The sequence below is a fragment of the Pristiophorus japonicus genome, chromosome 6 (assembly GCF_044704955.1).
Source record: "Pristiophorus japonicus isolate sPriJap1 chromosome 6, sPriJap1.hap1, whole genome shotgun sequence".
NCBI lineage: Eukaryota > Metazoa > Chordata > Chondrichthyes > Pristiophoridae > Pristiophorus > Pristiophorus japonicus.
In genome coordinates this window covers 198,868,520-198,885,488 of record NC_091982.1, presented here as the reverse complement: position 1 = coordinate 198,885,488, position 16,969 = coordinate 198,868,520, and the positions used below count along the sequence as shown (strand labels likewise).

The following is a 16,969-nucleotide window of genomic DNA, read 5'->3' as shown; positions in this document are numbered from 1 at the left end:
GCTCAGAGACTTTTTTGTACTGGGCATTGGCCAAGAGACCATCCTGTGAAAACTTTTGACTGTAGAGACACCAACCCTCAGTAAGGCCATTGCGATATAGCACAGGCGTTTATGTCTACCAGTGATAACACCAAACAAATCTCTCAGCACACAAGTGCTAGCAATGTTCATAAATTAACTGGAACTGTGTTTGCGAGCAGAAACGTACAGGGCAGAAACCACGAGTCAGCAACTGCCAGCAGTCCTCAGGTGACCCAGATGACTCAGAGTCCGCAACAAAGGATGAATGCAAGGCAATTCACACCTTGTTGGCATTGTGGAGGCTTCCATTCATCCTATTCATGCCGCTTCAAAGGGTATGTTTGCAAGAGCTGTGGAACAATGGGGCACCTCCAATGAGCTTGCAGACGAGCTGCAAGCTCTGCAAAACCTGCTAACCACCTGGCAGAGGAAGATCGGTCCATGGTGGATCAAAGCAATTTCGAGCCTCAGAGAGAGGAGGCAGATGCTGAAGTACACGGGGTGCACACATTTTCGACGAAATGTCCACCTATAATGCCAAACATAAAATTGAATGGATTACCCGTAGCCATGGAACTGGACACTGGCACTAGCCAATCCATCATGAATAAAAAGGTGTTTGAGAGACTGATACAACAAGGCACTCAAACCAGCCGTGAGCCCCATCCACACGAAACTGAGAACGTACACCAAAGAGCTTATCACTGTCCTAGGCAGCGCCATGGTCAAGGTCACCTACGAGGGCACGGTGCACGAACTGTCACTCTGGATTGTCCCGGGCGATGGCCCCACACTGCTTGGAAGGAGCTGGCTGGGCAAAAACGCTGGTACTGGGATGACATCCGAGCGCTATCACATGTGGATGAGGCCTCATGTACCCAGGTTCTTAACAAATTTCCTTCCCTTTTTGAGTCAGGCATTGGAAACTTTTCCGGGGCAAAGGTGTGGATCCACTTGGTCCCAGAGGCATGGCCCATTCAGCACAAGGCGTGAGCGGTACCTCACATGATGAGGGAGAGAGTAGAAATCGAGCTGGACAGGCTGCAATACGAGGGCATCATCTCCCCAGTGGAATTCAGTGAGTGGGCCAGCCCGATTCTTCCAGTACTCAAAAGTGATGGCACGGTCAGGATTTGCGGCGATTATAAAGTAACTATTAATCATTTCTCACTACAGGACCAGTACCCGCTACCTAAGGCAGACCACCTATTTGCGACGCTGGCGGGACGCAAGACGTTCACTAAGCTCGACCTGACTTCGACCTACATGACGCAGGAGCTGGAGGAGACTTCGAAGGGCCTCACCTGCATCAACACCCACAATGGATTGTTCATCTACAACAGATGCCAGTTTGGAATTCGGTCAGCTGCAGCGATTTTCCAGAGAACCATGGAGAGCCTAGTCAAGTTGGTACCACGCACAGTGGTTTTTCAGGGCGACGTATTGGTCACGGGTCGGGACACCACCGAGCACCTACAAAACCTAGAGGAGGTCCTCCAGCGACTGGATCGCGTAGGGCTGCGGCTGAAGAGGTCAAAATGCGTCTTCATGGCAACATAAGTGGAGTTTTTGGGGAGAAAGATCACGGCGGACGGCATTCGGCCCACAGACGCCAAGACAGAGGCTATCAGGAACGCGCCCAGGCCACAGAACGTCACAGAGCTGCGGTCGTTCCTGGGACTATTTTGGTAACTTCCTACCGGGGTTAAGCACCCTCTTAGAGCCCCTACATATGTTATTGCGTAAAGGTGAGAACTAGGTGTGGGGAAAAAAACAAGTAATTGCTTTTGAGAAAGCCAGAAACATTTTATGCTCCAACAAGCTTCTTGTATTGTATAACCCGTGTAAAAGACTCGTGCTAGCATGTGATGTGTCGTCGTATGGAGTCGGATGTGTATTACAACAAGCTAACGTTGTGGGGAAGTTGCAACCTGTGGCCTATGCTTCCAGGAGCTTGTCTGAGGCTGAGGGCCTACAGCATGATTGAGAAAGAGGCATTAGCGTGTGTGTTCGGGGTAAAGAAAATGCACCAGTACCTGTTTAGCCTCAATTTTGAGCTGGAAACCGATCACAAGCCCCTCATATTCCTGTTCGCTGAAAACAAGGGGATAAATACTAATGCCTCAAGCCTGCATACAAAGGTGGGCACTCGCGCTATTAGCGTATAACTATACCATTCGCCACTGGCCAGGCACCGAGAACTGTGCGGATGCTCTCAGTCGGCTACCATTGTCCACCACGGGGGTGGAAATGACGCAGCCTGCAAACATGTTGATGGTGGCGCAGCCCGCAGATTTGTTGATGGTCATGGAAGCGTTTGAAAATGATAAATCATCTATCACGGACCACCAGATTAGGACTTGGACCAGCCAAGATCCTCTGCTGTCCCTAGTAAAGAACTGTGTACTGCATGGGAGCTGGGCCAGCATCCCCATTGAACTGCAAGAGCTAATCAAGCCGTTCCAGCGGTGAAAGGACGAGCTGTCCATTCAGACAGACTGCCTGTTGTGGGGTAACCGCGTAGTGCTACCCAAAAAGGGCAGGGAGACTTTCATCTCGGATCTCCACAGCACACACCTGGGTATAGTAATGATGAAAGCGATAGCCAGATCCCACGTGCGGTGGCCCAGTATCGACTCTGACTTCAAGTCCTGTGTACTGCAGCGTGTGTGCTCAGTTGAGCAACACGCCCAGAGAGGCACCACTATTTTTGTGGTGCTGGCCCTCCAGACCATAGTCGAGGATCCATGTCGACTATGCGGGCCCGTTTCTCGATAAAATGTTCCTGGTGGTGGTGGATGCTTTTTCAAAATGGATTGAATGTGAAATAATGTCGGAAAGCACTGCCACCGCCACCATTGAAAGCCTGAGGGCCATGTTTGCCACCCACGGCCTGCCTGACATACTGGTCAGTGACAACGGGCCATGTTTCACCAGTGCCGAATTTAAAGAATTCATGACCTGCAATGGGATTAAACATGTCACCTCGGCCCCGTTTAAACCAGCCTCCAATGGGCAGGCAGAGCGCGCAGAACAAACAATTAAACAAAGCCTTAAACGAGTCACAGAAGGCTCACTCCAAACCCGCCTGTCCCGAGTACTGCTCAGCTAGCGCACGAGACTCCACTCGCTCACAGGGGTGCCCCCGGCTGAGCTACTCATGAAAAGGACATTTAAATCCAGACTCTCGCTGGTTCACCCCAGCCTGCATGATCAGGTAGAGAGCAGGCGGCAGCAATAAAATGGAAACGATGGCCGCGCCACTGTGTCACAGGAAATTAATCTGAATGACCCTGTGTATGTGCAAAATTATGGACATAGTCCCAAATGGATTGCGGGCACGGTGATAGCTAAAGAAGGGAGTTGGGTGTTTGTAGTCAAACTAGACAATGGACAAATTTGCAGAAAGCACCTGGACCAAACAAGGCTGCGGTTCACTGACTGCCCTGAACAACCCACAGCAGACACCACCTTTTTTGAGCCCACAACACACACCCAAAATATCAACGACACTACGCCGGACCAGGAAATCGAACCCATCACGCCCAACAGCCTAGCCTAGCAAGGCCAGCAGCCCTGCAGGGCCAACAACATGCCAGCCCAGCGAGGGCACAGCCAACACACCAGAACAGACATTTATACCGAGACCAGGGAAAGAAAGGCTCCCTTTCCCTCACCTTGTAAATAGTTTTCACTTTGACTTTGCGGGGGAGTGATGCTGTGTATCTGTAAAGCATGCACTCCCATGTTCCGCCACCAGGGAGTGCATCCCCTGAAGTCCCAAGGGATCCCAGCATCCCTTGGGAGCACTGTATATAAGCCGGCCCCCTAAGGCCTGTTCTCACTCTGGAGTGTCTTAATAAAGACTGAGGTCATTTACTTTAACCTCCCTGTGTGCAGTCTCATCTGTGTTAGGAACACAACACTATGTATGCGAGGACAGGCCACAGGGCCAAAGGACTGCAGGTTTGTAATGTAATGTTTGGACTGTAATCACTAATTTATAAATGGGTTTAAAGATTGCATCCATTAACGTGTGTAACGTTGTCAACGACACGATATGTTTCCTCCTTGGGGTACCTCGCCAAAGTCAAGGCAGACCTGCTGTTTTTGCAGGAGTACGGCCTGCCACACTTAAGCAGTTACCGGCAGTAGTCGCAATGGTAGTCCCATGGACCATCCGTCTGGTCAGGAGGCAACGATTGCCACTCCTCCGGCCTGGGCATTCTGCTGCAGGGAGGCCACTTCACCATCACCGAAGTTAAGGTGGTGGTGGGCGGCCGCCTCCTCATAGCAGATGTACTGTATAAAAACGTTCCTCTAAGGCTCATTAACGTATATGCCTCGCCTCTCAAAAGCAAGCGGCTGGCCGTCCTCCAGCAGCCCCCACAGCTGCTGGCAACATCCAGACCGGTCGTTCTGGGTGGTGATTTCAACTGCATCATCGATGCAGCTGGACGATCCAGCAGAGCCGACAGCAAACGGGACACCACATCCAAACTCCTGATGGACGTGGTAAAAGATGCCAAGCTATGCGACGTCTTCAACAACCCTGCAGACGGAGCACTGCGCAGATACACCTGGTCGAGACCAGACGGGTCCGTCCGTTTCAGAATAGACTTCCTGTTTGTGTCCTACACACTCAAGGTCAGATCCACCAACATCACACCGGTGTTTTTCTCCGACCATTGCCTCCTACTGGCCGACTGCCTCCCACAAGAAGACCAGAAAGTTGGCAGGGGGATATAGAAGCTCAACGTGAAACTGTTGACCCCGGAAAACGTTGAGGAACTCTTGGAGAACCATAACACCCCTCTGTAATTCCCCGATGCACTGGTGGGAAACAATCAAGACAAACATCAAGAGGTTCTTCATTCTCAAAAGGTATTCAGGAGGCGAGAGGAAAACAAAGGGAATTGTCCCAACTCAAGAGTATGCAAAACCTGCTCCTGCTGCAGTCGATGGGGGTCGATGTCACGGAGGAACTCCAAGAGGTGAATGAAGGGCCAGCAAGCCTTGTCTCAAGAGTCCCCCAAAATCACCTTCCGCTCCAGTGTCCGCTCCGTCGAGCAGGATGAGACGTGTTCGCGTTTCTTCTACCAAAAAGTACACAGAGGGAGCTCTGTGATCAACAGCCTAAGGGAAGAAGATGGTTCTGTGACATCTTCGCAGCCTGACATGCTGAGGATCAGCAAATCCTTCTATGCCGGGCTGCACAACATCAAGCCCACAGACTGCGTGGCCTCCAAGTCTTTCCTGTTGTCTGTCTCGGAGGTCTTAGAAGACAACAAGCGGGAGAGTCTGGACCACCCGTTAACTCTGGACGAGCTGACAAAGGCCGTCCGGTCCCTCGAGACGAGTAAAACTCCTGGAAGCAACGGGTTACCGGTTGAGTTGTATTCGGTTCTGTGGGACTGGATAGGCCCAAACCTACTGGAAGTGAACAGGGGTATGCTTCTGGCCACCAGCATGTCAGAATCAATGAGAAAAGGCATCATCACCCTCATCTACAAGCAGAAGGGGGAGAGGGAGGAAATCAAAAACTGGCGGCCCATTTCGCTGCTCAATGTGGACTACAAGATCATCGCAAACAGGGTCAAGTCTGCTCTGGAGCTGGTGATCCACCCGGACCAGACCTGCGCTGTCCCCGGCAGGAAGATCTCTGATAGCCTCGCGCTACTCAGGAATATGATCGCCTACGTGAGGGATAGGCGGGTGGACCAGGAGAAGGCGTACCTGATGGACGTGTTCTCCAAGATGGGGTTTGGAGAGGGTATCCGCAATTGAATCCAACTGCTCTACACAGACATCAGTAGCACAGTTCTAATCAACGGGTGGGAAACTGAAAGCTTTCCGATCAGGTCTGGAGTCAGGCAAGGCTGTCCTCGCTCCTCTGTCTTGTTTGTGTATTGTATTGAGCCCGTAGCCGAGTCCATCAGGAAGGATGCACACATTAGAGGGGTGACAATTCCAGGCAGTGGAGGCACTCAGGTCAAGACCTTCCTGTACATGGATGACGTCGCCATCTTTTGCTCGGATCCACAGTCGGTCCACGGATTGCTCACAATCTGCGACCAGTTTGAACTGGTTCGGGGGCGAAGGTTAATCGCAGCAAAAGCGAGGCCATGTTCTGTGGAAGCTGGGCCGACCGATCCTTTATTCCCTTCACCGTTAAGTCAGATTACCTGAAGGTGTTGGGAATATGATTCGGAGCGGACAAAAACTGAAGGAGCGTATTGCTAAAACCAAACAGAAACTGGGATGGTGGTCATCAGGAGCGAGGTGGGTGGGGTGGCTTGACCCATCCACCTCCACGGAGGTGTGTGGGGGACCTGACCCATCCACCTCCATGGCACGAACCTGGTATTGCAGTACTTCCAGGAACGGTGCAGTGGCTCTAGGCCTTTTGGCTAAGAGCATTGGCGCAGAGTGATCCTTGAATGGGCCCAAGGTGACCTCTGGCGTTTGTGATTTGACAAAGAATTGGAACGATTGGCTACGAATTTCAAAAAAAAAAATCAGGAGCGAGGTGCTCTCGGTGTTGTTGTACGTGGCGCAGGTCTGGCCCATACCCCGCTCCTGTGCCAATGCAGTCACCCGAGCCGTCTTCCATTTCGTCTGGAGATCGAAAATGGACTGTGTCCGCAGAGGCACAATGTACAAATCTCTGGACAAGGGAGGAAAGGATGTTCCGAACGTGGCCACTTTTGTGTGCTGCTGCATCAAGCTGTGCATAGACCCTCATACACAAACATCAAGTGTCACTACGTGCTGAGATTCTATCTATCCCCGGTGTTGCGAAGGATGGGTCTGGCCAGGCTGCCGCGGAACGCTCCAACCAGTTGGACCATGCCTGACCACCTGTCCTTCGTGGAAAAGTTTTTCAAGAAAAACACCTTTGACCACAAGGCCATAAAGCAGTGGTCGGCACGCAAGGTCCTGGACGTCCTACGGAAGAAGGAGATGATGGATCCTGTCGGGCGGTTCGCCGAGCAGACTGTCGAACTCGTTTGGCAGAGTGTCTCATTGCCAGAGCTTTCACACAACCACCAAGACATAGCTTGGTTGGCGGTGAGAAGGGCCCTACCCATCAGATCCTTCATACACAGCCGGGGTTTCAGAGACACGGCACTCTGCCCCCGAGTCGGCTGTGGTGCGCACGAGACTCATCCATCTCTTTCGGGATTGCCCCTTTGCAAGGCAGGTTTGGAAGGAGGTGCAGTGGTTGCTGTCGAGATTCATCCCAAGCAGCTCCGTAATATAGGACTCTGTGCTCTGCAGACTGTTCCCAGGGACGCACACCGAGACAGACATCATCTGCTGCTGGAGAGCCATCAATTCGGTGAAAGACGCACTTTGGTCTTCCCGCAACTTGCTGGTCTTCCAGAGCAAGGAGATGTCCACAGCCGAGTGTTGCCGATTGGCGCAATCCAAGGTCCAGGAGTACGTGCTGAGGGACGCACTAAAGGTTGGTGCAGTCACCGCAAAGGCACGATGGGGAAGAGCCACAGTAAACCCAGGGGATGGAAATCAGACCCCCCTCGGGCTGTACTTGTTAATCTGCTTGTATACATAGAGCACCATGTACTGAAAAACACCTGTGTTGTGCCATGTATAATGAAAGTCTCTGCACTGTTTAGTAACTTGTAAAGAAATGTAAATGTATTCTCATCCATTCCGTGAACTGCTTTCATCTGCATATAACGTGATTCGTGATCGGTATTGAAATGTAATGTAAACCTGTTCTTATCTGCTCCATTTAATACCCTTATTTGCACACGTAACGTGATTTACGGATTGTACTAAACTGTACCTTGAAATGAAATGTACGCGTGCGTTGTATGGAACTGCTGTCAGCATCCAAACGAAATGTATGGAATTGCTGACTGCAAGGTACTGAACTATTTTCCAATGTATTGTGAAAATTTTATATGAATAAAAGTATATTTTTGGGAAAAAACTAAGAAAATTAATGTTTATGCACTGTGCAGTTGTGAACTGAAAAAAATACAAAATTCTTCCACAGTACAATGAGAAACAACAGTATCATTGCACATCCCTGTGAAATATTCCAGCCTTATATCAAATTCCTGTAAGAAATCAGTCATCAAAATTACAGATTGCAGTGTACCTCAGACTTTAACAGCTTAGAGACAAATCACTAAGACATTAGACACATCTGTTGACAATTCTAGGAATGTATCGCTAGATAACAGAACTAAGTGATCTATTGGCACATTAGGCAGCTTAAAAACAAGATTAAAAATCTATTTACATTTTTTAACAAATTGCCTGATCTACTTGTTAAACTAATCTTTGAAAGTTTATCAACAAAAGTGGCAGAATTTACATGTTATTGACAAATCCTGAAAATGTATTGGCAAGTTTTATTTATTGCAGAGAATAGTCATGACTCTTTCTGGCATTTTGTTCACTTTAGGTATTAGAGAATTTTCAAATCTTGGAACTTCCTAAAATATGTCAACAAATATACTTCTGCCACAAAACTAATCAACAAAAGACTGGCAATATATAAAACATGTCATTTCTTATTTGTTCTATTGAACTAGATTACATTTAGGAAAAGAAAGTAACACAATGAGTTTCATGTAAACAAGACCAAAGAATCACAGAGAAATACTAAAAGTCTTTCCACGGTGAGTTGCTATGAGAAATGTGGCAAAAAGGGAGTAACTGTTTGCAAGAAGCAGAAAAGCAATGATGAATTGTTGCAATGAGATAGGAGAGATTTTTGAAAAATCAATGAGAAATCATTCTGAAGCCAAAATCACTGAAATAAATCATCCCATTAATCATTAAAAGGAAAATCACAACTGCTACAAACTAGAGTACATTTTATTTTGTCAGCCAGTGAATGGTAGATGTTATGCTAATCATGTCGGTATACAAACTCTATAAACTGTTATGGCTGTAATGGTATCATAGTAATATAAGTAAAAAGTTACATCCGATAGCCGGATTAATACATGACAGCTCAGTACACATTACCACAATTTACATAAAAATTATTTGTGAAGCCAAGATTATTCAGTCACTTGCACTCCAGGGGACAATGACACAAGGTTGCTACAGTTGGTAAGATATCTGAAGATTAATGTAATATAATAACCAAGTAAAAAGGTGTTTTTAAACCATCTTCAGACGATATTCCATTCAAGAGAGTGGAAACTAAAAAAACGGTCACTGAATGTTAACACTCGCTTATTATAGACCAGGGAATCACTTCTTATGAGGGTTATTCCACCTTGTGGCTTTTTGCCACCCATCTGTCTCAAAGCACTGTAGCTAGTGAAAATGATCAACTTACAGATCACCGTGATTGGAATCACTCTCCCCATTTTCCCGGGATGAGATGTGGGGTAGGGCTGTCTGTATCGAAAACAGAACAGAAAAATAGACTAATTTATATATTTTTTTTAAAGCATGGATAACCAACAGACCTCGCTAGCTATTAAATGAACGCCTGCAGCTTGGCTCTTACGAACAGGACCTGTCTGGAGCTTCCTGGAGCGGTCTCTCACTTACTCCAAATGCGCAACCTTCAGCCAGCCGGCAGGTCGCCGCATTCTTGGGCACTCATCGCACTTTCTTAACTTAGCGCACCTCGGCGGGATAACTATTTTTTAAACAAATACACTGAGAAGTGGAGGTGAAGTGAATTCCCAGTGCTGGAGCTCGGATACAACATTCAATTGTTACCAGTGGTGAAAGCAAGCAGCCGGAGTCTACCCGGAAACAGCGCAACCTGTCCACCCAGGCCGCGTTTGGGATAACCATGGAAACCGCGCCGCGGGCGGTGCGGACGTGCGTGCGTTGGGTGTGAGGACTCGTATGTCAATCATACTTCTTAACTAGACGTTGCACTGTGAAACTGTATGGGATTGTTGACCGCAGCTAAAGGTATTGAAATGCCTTTGAATGAACTGTACAGATTTTTTTATGAATAAAGTATATTTTGAAATTAAAAAAAACTCTTTTGGACGAGAAACCCTTCTGCCTACTTATCTCCAACTGCTTTAAGGTTTTATTTATTAATAATAATAGTACTAAGTTAAGCAGTAAAAAAAAATCATAGTCACAATACATGGCAACCTGCAAAACTCTGAAAAGCTGACGCCCAATAAAATTGACAACAACAACTTGTATTTATATAGCGCCTTTAACGTAATAAAACGTCCCAAAGTGATTCACGAGAATATTATGTGATAAAAAATTGACACAGAGCCGCATAAGTAGAAATTAGCGCAGGTGACCAAAAGCTTGGTCAAAGAGATATGTTTTAAGGAGCATCTTGAAGGAGGACAGAGAGGCGGAGAGGTTTAGGCAGGGAGTTCCAGAGCTTGGGACCTAGGCAACAGAAGGCACGGCTACCAATGGTTGAGCGATTATAATCAGGGATGCTCAAGAGGGCAGAATTAGAGGAGCACAGACATCTCGGGGGTTGTGGGGCTGGAGGTGATTACACAGATCGGGAGGGGTGAGGCCATGCAGGCATTTGAAAATAAGGACGAGAATTTTGAAATCGAGGCGTTGCTTATCCGGAAGCCAATGCAGGTCAGTGAGCACAGCAGTGATGAGTCAGCGGGACTTGGTGCGAGTTAGGACATGGGCAGCCGAGGCATCACCTCTACTTTATGAAGGGTAGAATGTGGGAGGCCAGCGAGGAATGCATTGGAATAGTCAAATCTAGAGGTAACAAAGCCATAGATGAGGACTTCAGCAGCAGATGAGCTTAGGCAAAAGCAATGTTATAGAGGTTGAAATAGACGATCTTAGTTATGCTACGGATATGTGGTCGAAAGCTCATTTCAGGGTCAAATATGACACCAAGGTTGCGAGCAGTCTGGTTCAGCCTCAGACAGAAGTTGGGGATGGAGTCAGTGGCTAGGGAACGGAGTTTGTGGCGGGGACAAAAAACAATGGCTTTGGTCTTCCCAAATTCAATTGGAGAACATTTCTGCTCTTCCAGAACTGGATGTCGGACAAGCAGTCTGACAATTTAGAGACTGTGGAGAGGTCGAGGGAAGTGGTAGTGAGGTGACAACTCAAGTAACAATGTACAACCAAAGAGGCCGTGAATAAACATCTAAGATCAAGACCATTGTTTAAATGGAACTGAATAATTTAAATTTCTTCTTATATTGGAATTCAGGAATTTATTAATAACCAGAGTTTATGCATTCAGTATAACAAAGCCAGTAATGCTGGAAGCAGCACAAAAAGTAGGGGGCCCCTCCAATACATTAGCCACCAGGAGGATTGAACCAATCTTCCAGGATTGTCCTGAATTCTTCTGATTAAAATTGATGAAAGCAAATTTTTTTAAAATCATACAGGCATTTTCTTTGCACAATTTCATATATTATAAAAATATTGGAGATGGGGGAAAAGTGTTTGACTGGGTGGGGCAGTTGGAGTTGGGAGATCATGTGATCAAACCACCGGGAAAGTGTCCAACTAGAGTTGGCAACCAAAACTGGGAAGTTGGTGGAGGAGTTTATACTATTGCTATCTCTCACCCTGGTTGTTCCTCTGTTACAGCCCCCATCTCCGCTCATTCATCGCCAGATTTGGCTGAACCACATAAAACTTTATCGGGTCCTGCTCTCCTCTGCTAAACTGATCACCATTCTAAGATTATCCTGGAATGCAAAGAAAACCCCTGGCTTCTCTTCACTACAAACCATCTTCTTAAACCCCTTTCCCCAACCCCTTCCAACAATAAATGCGAGAAGCTCATGGACTTCTTAGTCCCTAAGATTGAGACCATCCGTTCAGCTGCCTCTGCCACTTCCTTCCCTTCCCCTAGCCCACCAAGCCAAACTACGTCTAAGGATCCCCCCTACCCTTGTCCTAGATTCGCATCTACAGTTTCTCTCTTATCTCCCATGCACTCTCTGAGATCATCTTATCGATGAGACCCATCTCCTGCTCCCTCGACCGTATTCCCACCAAACTCAAAATTCCCTTCTTGGCCCACATGTTAGCTGATATTGTTAACGGTTCCCCCTCCTCAGGTACTGTCCCCCTCCCCTTCAAACCTGCCATCATCACTACCCTCCTAAAAAAAGAACACCCTTGACCCTTCTGTCCTTGCAAACTACCACCCCATCTCCAACTTCCCTTTCCTCTCCAAAACATTTCTCTTAAACATGTTGTTGCCTCCCAAATCCATGCCCAACATTCCTGCAATTCCATATTTGAAAACCTACAATCAGGTTTTCGCCCCTGCCACAGCATTGAAATGGCTCTTATCAAAGGCTAATGGGACTCAAGGTAGACAAGTCCCCTGGTCCTGATGAAATGCATCCCAGGGTATTAAAAGAGATGGCGGAAATAATAGCAGATGCATTCGTTATAATCTACCAAAATTCTCTGGACTCTGGGGAGGTACCATCGGATTGGAAAGCAGCTAATGTAATGCCTCTGTTTAAAAAAGAGGGCAGACAAAAGGCAGGTAACTATAGACCGGTTAGTTTAACATCTGTAGTGGGGAAAATGCTTGAAGCTATCATTAAGGAAGAAATAGCGGGACATCTAGATAGGAATAGTGCAATCAAGCAGACGCAACATGGATTCATGAAGGGGAAATCATGTTTAACTAACTTACTGGAATTCTTTGAGGATATAACGAGCATGGTGGATAGAGGTGTACCGATGGATGTGGTGTATTTAGATTTCCAAAAAGCATTCGATAAGGTGCCACACAAAAGGTTACTGCAGAAGATAAAGGTACGCGGAGTCAGAGGAAATGTATTAGCATGGATAGAGAATTGGCTAACTAACAGAAAGCAGAGAGTCGGGATAAATGGGTCCTTTTCAGGTTGGCAATCGGTGGTTAGTGGTGTGCCACAGGGATCGGTGCTGGGGCCACAACTGTTTACAATATACATAGATGACCTGGAAGAGGGGACAGAGTGTAGTGTAACAAAGTTTGCAGATGACATAAAGATTAGTGGGAAAGCAAGTTGTGTAGAGGACACAGAGAGGCTGCAAAGAGATTTAAATAGGTTAAGCGAATGGGCTAAGGTTTGGCAGATGGAATACAATGTCGGAAAATGTGAGGTCATCCACCTTGGGAAAAAAAACAGTAAAAGGGAATATTATTTGAATGGGGAGAAATTACAACATGCTGCGGTGCAGAGGACCTGGGGGTCCTTGTGCATGAAACTCTTTTGAGTTTACCTGAAAATAAACATAAACATTAAAACCATGCCACCCGCCTGGGTGACACAGCTGACATTTTCAAGGCCCCTTTTTTTTTTTCCTTTTTTTTTGTTTTTTTTTTTTGGGGCGCTAAAATCAAATTTTTTCCAGTGCCCCCTATAAAAGGGGAGGGGGACACTAAAAGCACCGGCAATTAAAACAAATTAAACTTTAAAACGTAAAATCAAATTAAAATTTGGTTGCCGGGCGTGATGATGCACTCCAGTCCCTCCGGTGCCCACCTCTCGCGGAAGGCCGCGAGCGTACCGGTGGACACCGCGTGCTCCATCTCCAAGGACACCCTGGACCGGATGTAAGAGCGGAAGAGAGGCAGGCAGTCAGGTTGAACGACCCCCTCGACCGCCCGCTGCCTGGACCGGCTGATGGTCCTTGTGCATGAAACTCTTTTTGGAGTTCACCTGCAAAACATAAAACATTAAACGGTGCCACCCGACCTGGGTGACACTCCAGACATTTACAAGGCCCTTTTTTTCCCCCCTTTTTTTTTGTGTTTTTCTTTTTTTTGGTTTTTTTTTTGGGCACTAAAATCACAATTTTCCCCAGTGCCCCCTATAAAAGGGAAGGGGGACACTAAAAGCACCGGCAATTAAAACAAATTAAACTTAAAAAACGTAAAATCAAATTAAAATTTGGTTGCCGGGCGTAATGATGCACTCCAGTCCCTCCGGTGCCCACCTCTCGCGGAAAGCCGCGAGCGTACCGGTGGACACCGCGTGCTCTATCTCCAAGGACACCCTGGACCGGATGTAAGAGCGGAAGAGAGGCAGGCAGTCAGGTTGAACGACCCCCTCGACCGCTCGCTGCCTGGACCGGCTGATGGTCCTTGTGCATGAAACTCTTTTGAGTTTACCTGCGAAAACATAAAACATTAAACGGTGCCACCCGACCTGGGTGACACTCCAGACATTTACAAGGCCCTTTTTTTTTTCCCCACTTTTTTTGTTTTTTTTTGTGTTTTTCTTTTTTTGCTTTTTTCTTTTTGGGCACTAAAATCACAATTTTCCCCAGTGCCCCCTATAAAAGGGAAGGGGGACACTAAAAGTACCGGCAATTAAAACAAATTAAACTTAAAAACGTAAAATCAAATTAAAATTTGGTTGCCGGGCGTGATGATGCACTCCAGTCCCTCCGGTGCCCACCTCTCGCGGAAGGCCGCGAGCGTACCGGTGGACACCGCGTGCTCCATCTCCAAGGACACCCTGGACCGGATGTAAGAGCGGAAGAGAGGCAGGCAGTCAGGTTGAACGACCCCCTCGACCGCCCGCTGCCTGGACCGGCTGATGGTCCTTGTGCATGAAACTCTTTTGAGTTAACCTGCAAAAACATAAAACATTAAAACCATGCCACCCGACCTGGGTGACACAGCAGACATTTTCAAGGCTTTTTTTTTTTTTTTTGCGCTAAAATCAAATTTTTCCAGTGCCCCCTATAAAAGGGAAGGGGGACACTAAAAGCACCGGCAATGAAAACAAATTAAACTTTAAAACGTAAAATCAAATTAAAATTTGGTTGCCAGGCGTGATGATGCACTCCAGTCCCTCCGGTGCCCACCTCTCGCGGAAGGCCGCGAGCGTACCGGTGGACACCGCGTGCTCCATCGCCAAGGACACCCTGGACCGGATGTAAGAGCGGAAGAGAGGCAGGCAGTCAGGTTGAACGACCCCCTCGACCGCCCGCTGCCTGGACCGGCTGATGGTCCTTGTGCATGAATCCCAAAAAGTTAGTTTGCAGGTGCAGCAGGTAATCAGGAAGGCGAATGGAATGTTGGCCTTCATTGCGAGAGGAATGGAGTACAAAAGCAGGGAGGTCCTGCTGCAACTGTACAGGGTATTGGTGAGGCCGCACCTGGAGTACTGCGTGCAGTTTTGGTCACCTTATTTAAGGAAGGATATACTAGCTTTAGAGGGGGTACAGAGACGATTCACTAGACTGATTCCGGAGATGAGGGGCTTACCTTATGATGATAGATTGAGTAGACTGGGTCTTTACTCGTTGGACTTCAGAAGGATGAGGGGTGATCTTATAGAAACATTTAAAATAATGAAAGGGATAGATAAGATAGAGGCAAAGAGGTTGTTTCCACTGGTCGGGGAGACTAGAACTAGGGGGCACAGCCTCAAAATACGGGGGAGCCAATTTAAAACCGAGTTGATAAGGAATTTCTTCTCCCAGAGGGTGGTGAATCTGTGGAATTCTCTGCCCAAGGAAGCAGTTGAAGCTAGCTCATTGAATGTATTCAAATCACAGATAGATAGATTTTTAACCAATAAGGGAATTAAGGGTTATGGGGAGCGGGCGGGTAAGTGGAGCTGAGTCCACGGCCAGATCAGCCATGATCTTGTTGAATGGCGGAGCAGGCTCAAGGGGCTAGATGGCCTACTCCTGTTCCTAATTCTTATGTTCTTATGTTCTTATGTAAAGTCACAACTGATAACCTATGTGACTGTGACCATGGTAAACTATCTCCCCTCATTCTTCTTGACCTGTCTGCAGTCGTTGACCACACTATGCTGCTCCAGCACTTCTCCAATGTCCAGCTGGGTGGGACTGTCCACACCTGGTTCCATTCCTATCCAGTCATAGCCAGAGAATAACCAGAAATGGTTTTGCTTCCCGCAATGTTAACTCTGGAGTTACTCAAGTATCTATCCTTGACCCACTCCTATTTCTCATCTACATGCTGCCTCTTGGTGACATCATCTGAAAACACAACTTCAGGTTCCACATGTACGACATCCAGTATTGGATGAGCAGAAATTTCCTCCAATTAAATATTGGGATAAACAAAATCTTTGCGCTTCTCCAATTCTGGCCATTTGCGCATCCCTGATTTTTATCGCTCTACCATTGGCGGCCGTGCCTTCAGCTACCTCAGCCCTAAACTCTGGAATTCCTTCCCTAGACCTCTCGGCCTCTCTACCTCTTGCATTAAGACACTCTTTAAAACCTACCTCTTTGGTCCTAACATCTCATTACATGGCTTGGTGTCAAATTTTGTTTGATAATGCTCCTATGAAGGGCCTTGAGACGTTTCACTATGTTAAAGACACGTTAGAAATGCAAGTTTTTGATGTTACTTCACTCAGGTGATCTTTTCTTATTTCTCTGGGGTTTTTTTTCCCTCTTCTGTTATCAAGTTTCCTGTGGCCTTCCATAACAAATCATGTGCGTCTATTTTCCCTCCTGTTCCACTTTAAATTTCACTTGTATACAATCCTCCTTTTATTTCTCCAGCACTTTAGATTGCTCTTGTCCTTATATTATAATTGATCTTTATCTATTGATTCTAAGCTGATTCTTCTGACCTCCCCGCCACCTTTAATTTTTACCTTTTTTCCTCACCTTCCTCCTATCCTTGTTTTTGTTGGGACTCATTATGTGTACTGCACTTTTTTGACAGACAGGCGACAAGCCCCTCCCCCCTCCTCCCGGCCGAATCATTCCATGTGTATGGTGCCGAGCAGCGGCACCTGTGGCTCTGACTCTCTCCCCCCGCGGCCGATGGCGAGAGAGAGAGTCTGGGGAAAGAGAAGTGGGGTCCAAACCGCAAGTGGGACCTGTGCTCCACGGGTTCTTCCACCGAGCCGCTGTTCCTCCGCGAGCCTGCTTCTCCGGCCTCCCACTGAGCTGCGAGCCCGGAACCTCCGATCGGGCCTCGAGCCTCCCGCTGAGCTGCGGGTGCCGGGCGGGGGCGGAGGGG

General features: G+C 47.4%; 1 protein-coding gene across 10 annotated transcripts in view; it reads right to left on the bottom strand.

Annotated features, from left to right (window-relative positions):
- Positions 1-16,654, bottom strand: part of lekr1 (Leucine-, glutamate- and lysine-rich protein 1) — a 424,197-nt gene extending 407,543 nt beyond the window's left edge. Inside the window, exons 1-3 of one of the 10 annotated variants that reach the window (XM_070883544.1) lie at positions 16,599-16,650; positions 15,224-15,288; positions 9,350-9,411 (exon numbers count right to left, since the gene is read on the bottom strand). Coding sequence is in view for 3 of the 10 variants with exons in the window: in XM_070883541.1 (XP_070739642.1) it covers positions 15,224-15,288; positions 16,612-16,644 (98 nt within the window). In the remaining 7 variants the exon portion in view is untranslated. Of the gene's footprint in view, positions 1-9,349; positions 9,412-9,482; positions 9,793-15,223; positions 15,608-16,598 lie in introns of those variants that run through there. The other 9 variants (XM_070883546.1, XM_070883549.1, XM_070883541.1 and 6 more) reach the window with 9 other exon arrangements.
- Positions 16,655-16,969: the final 315 nt, after the last annotated feature.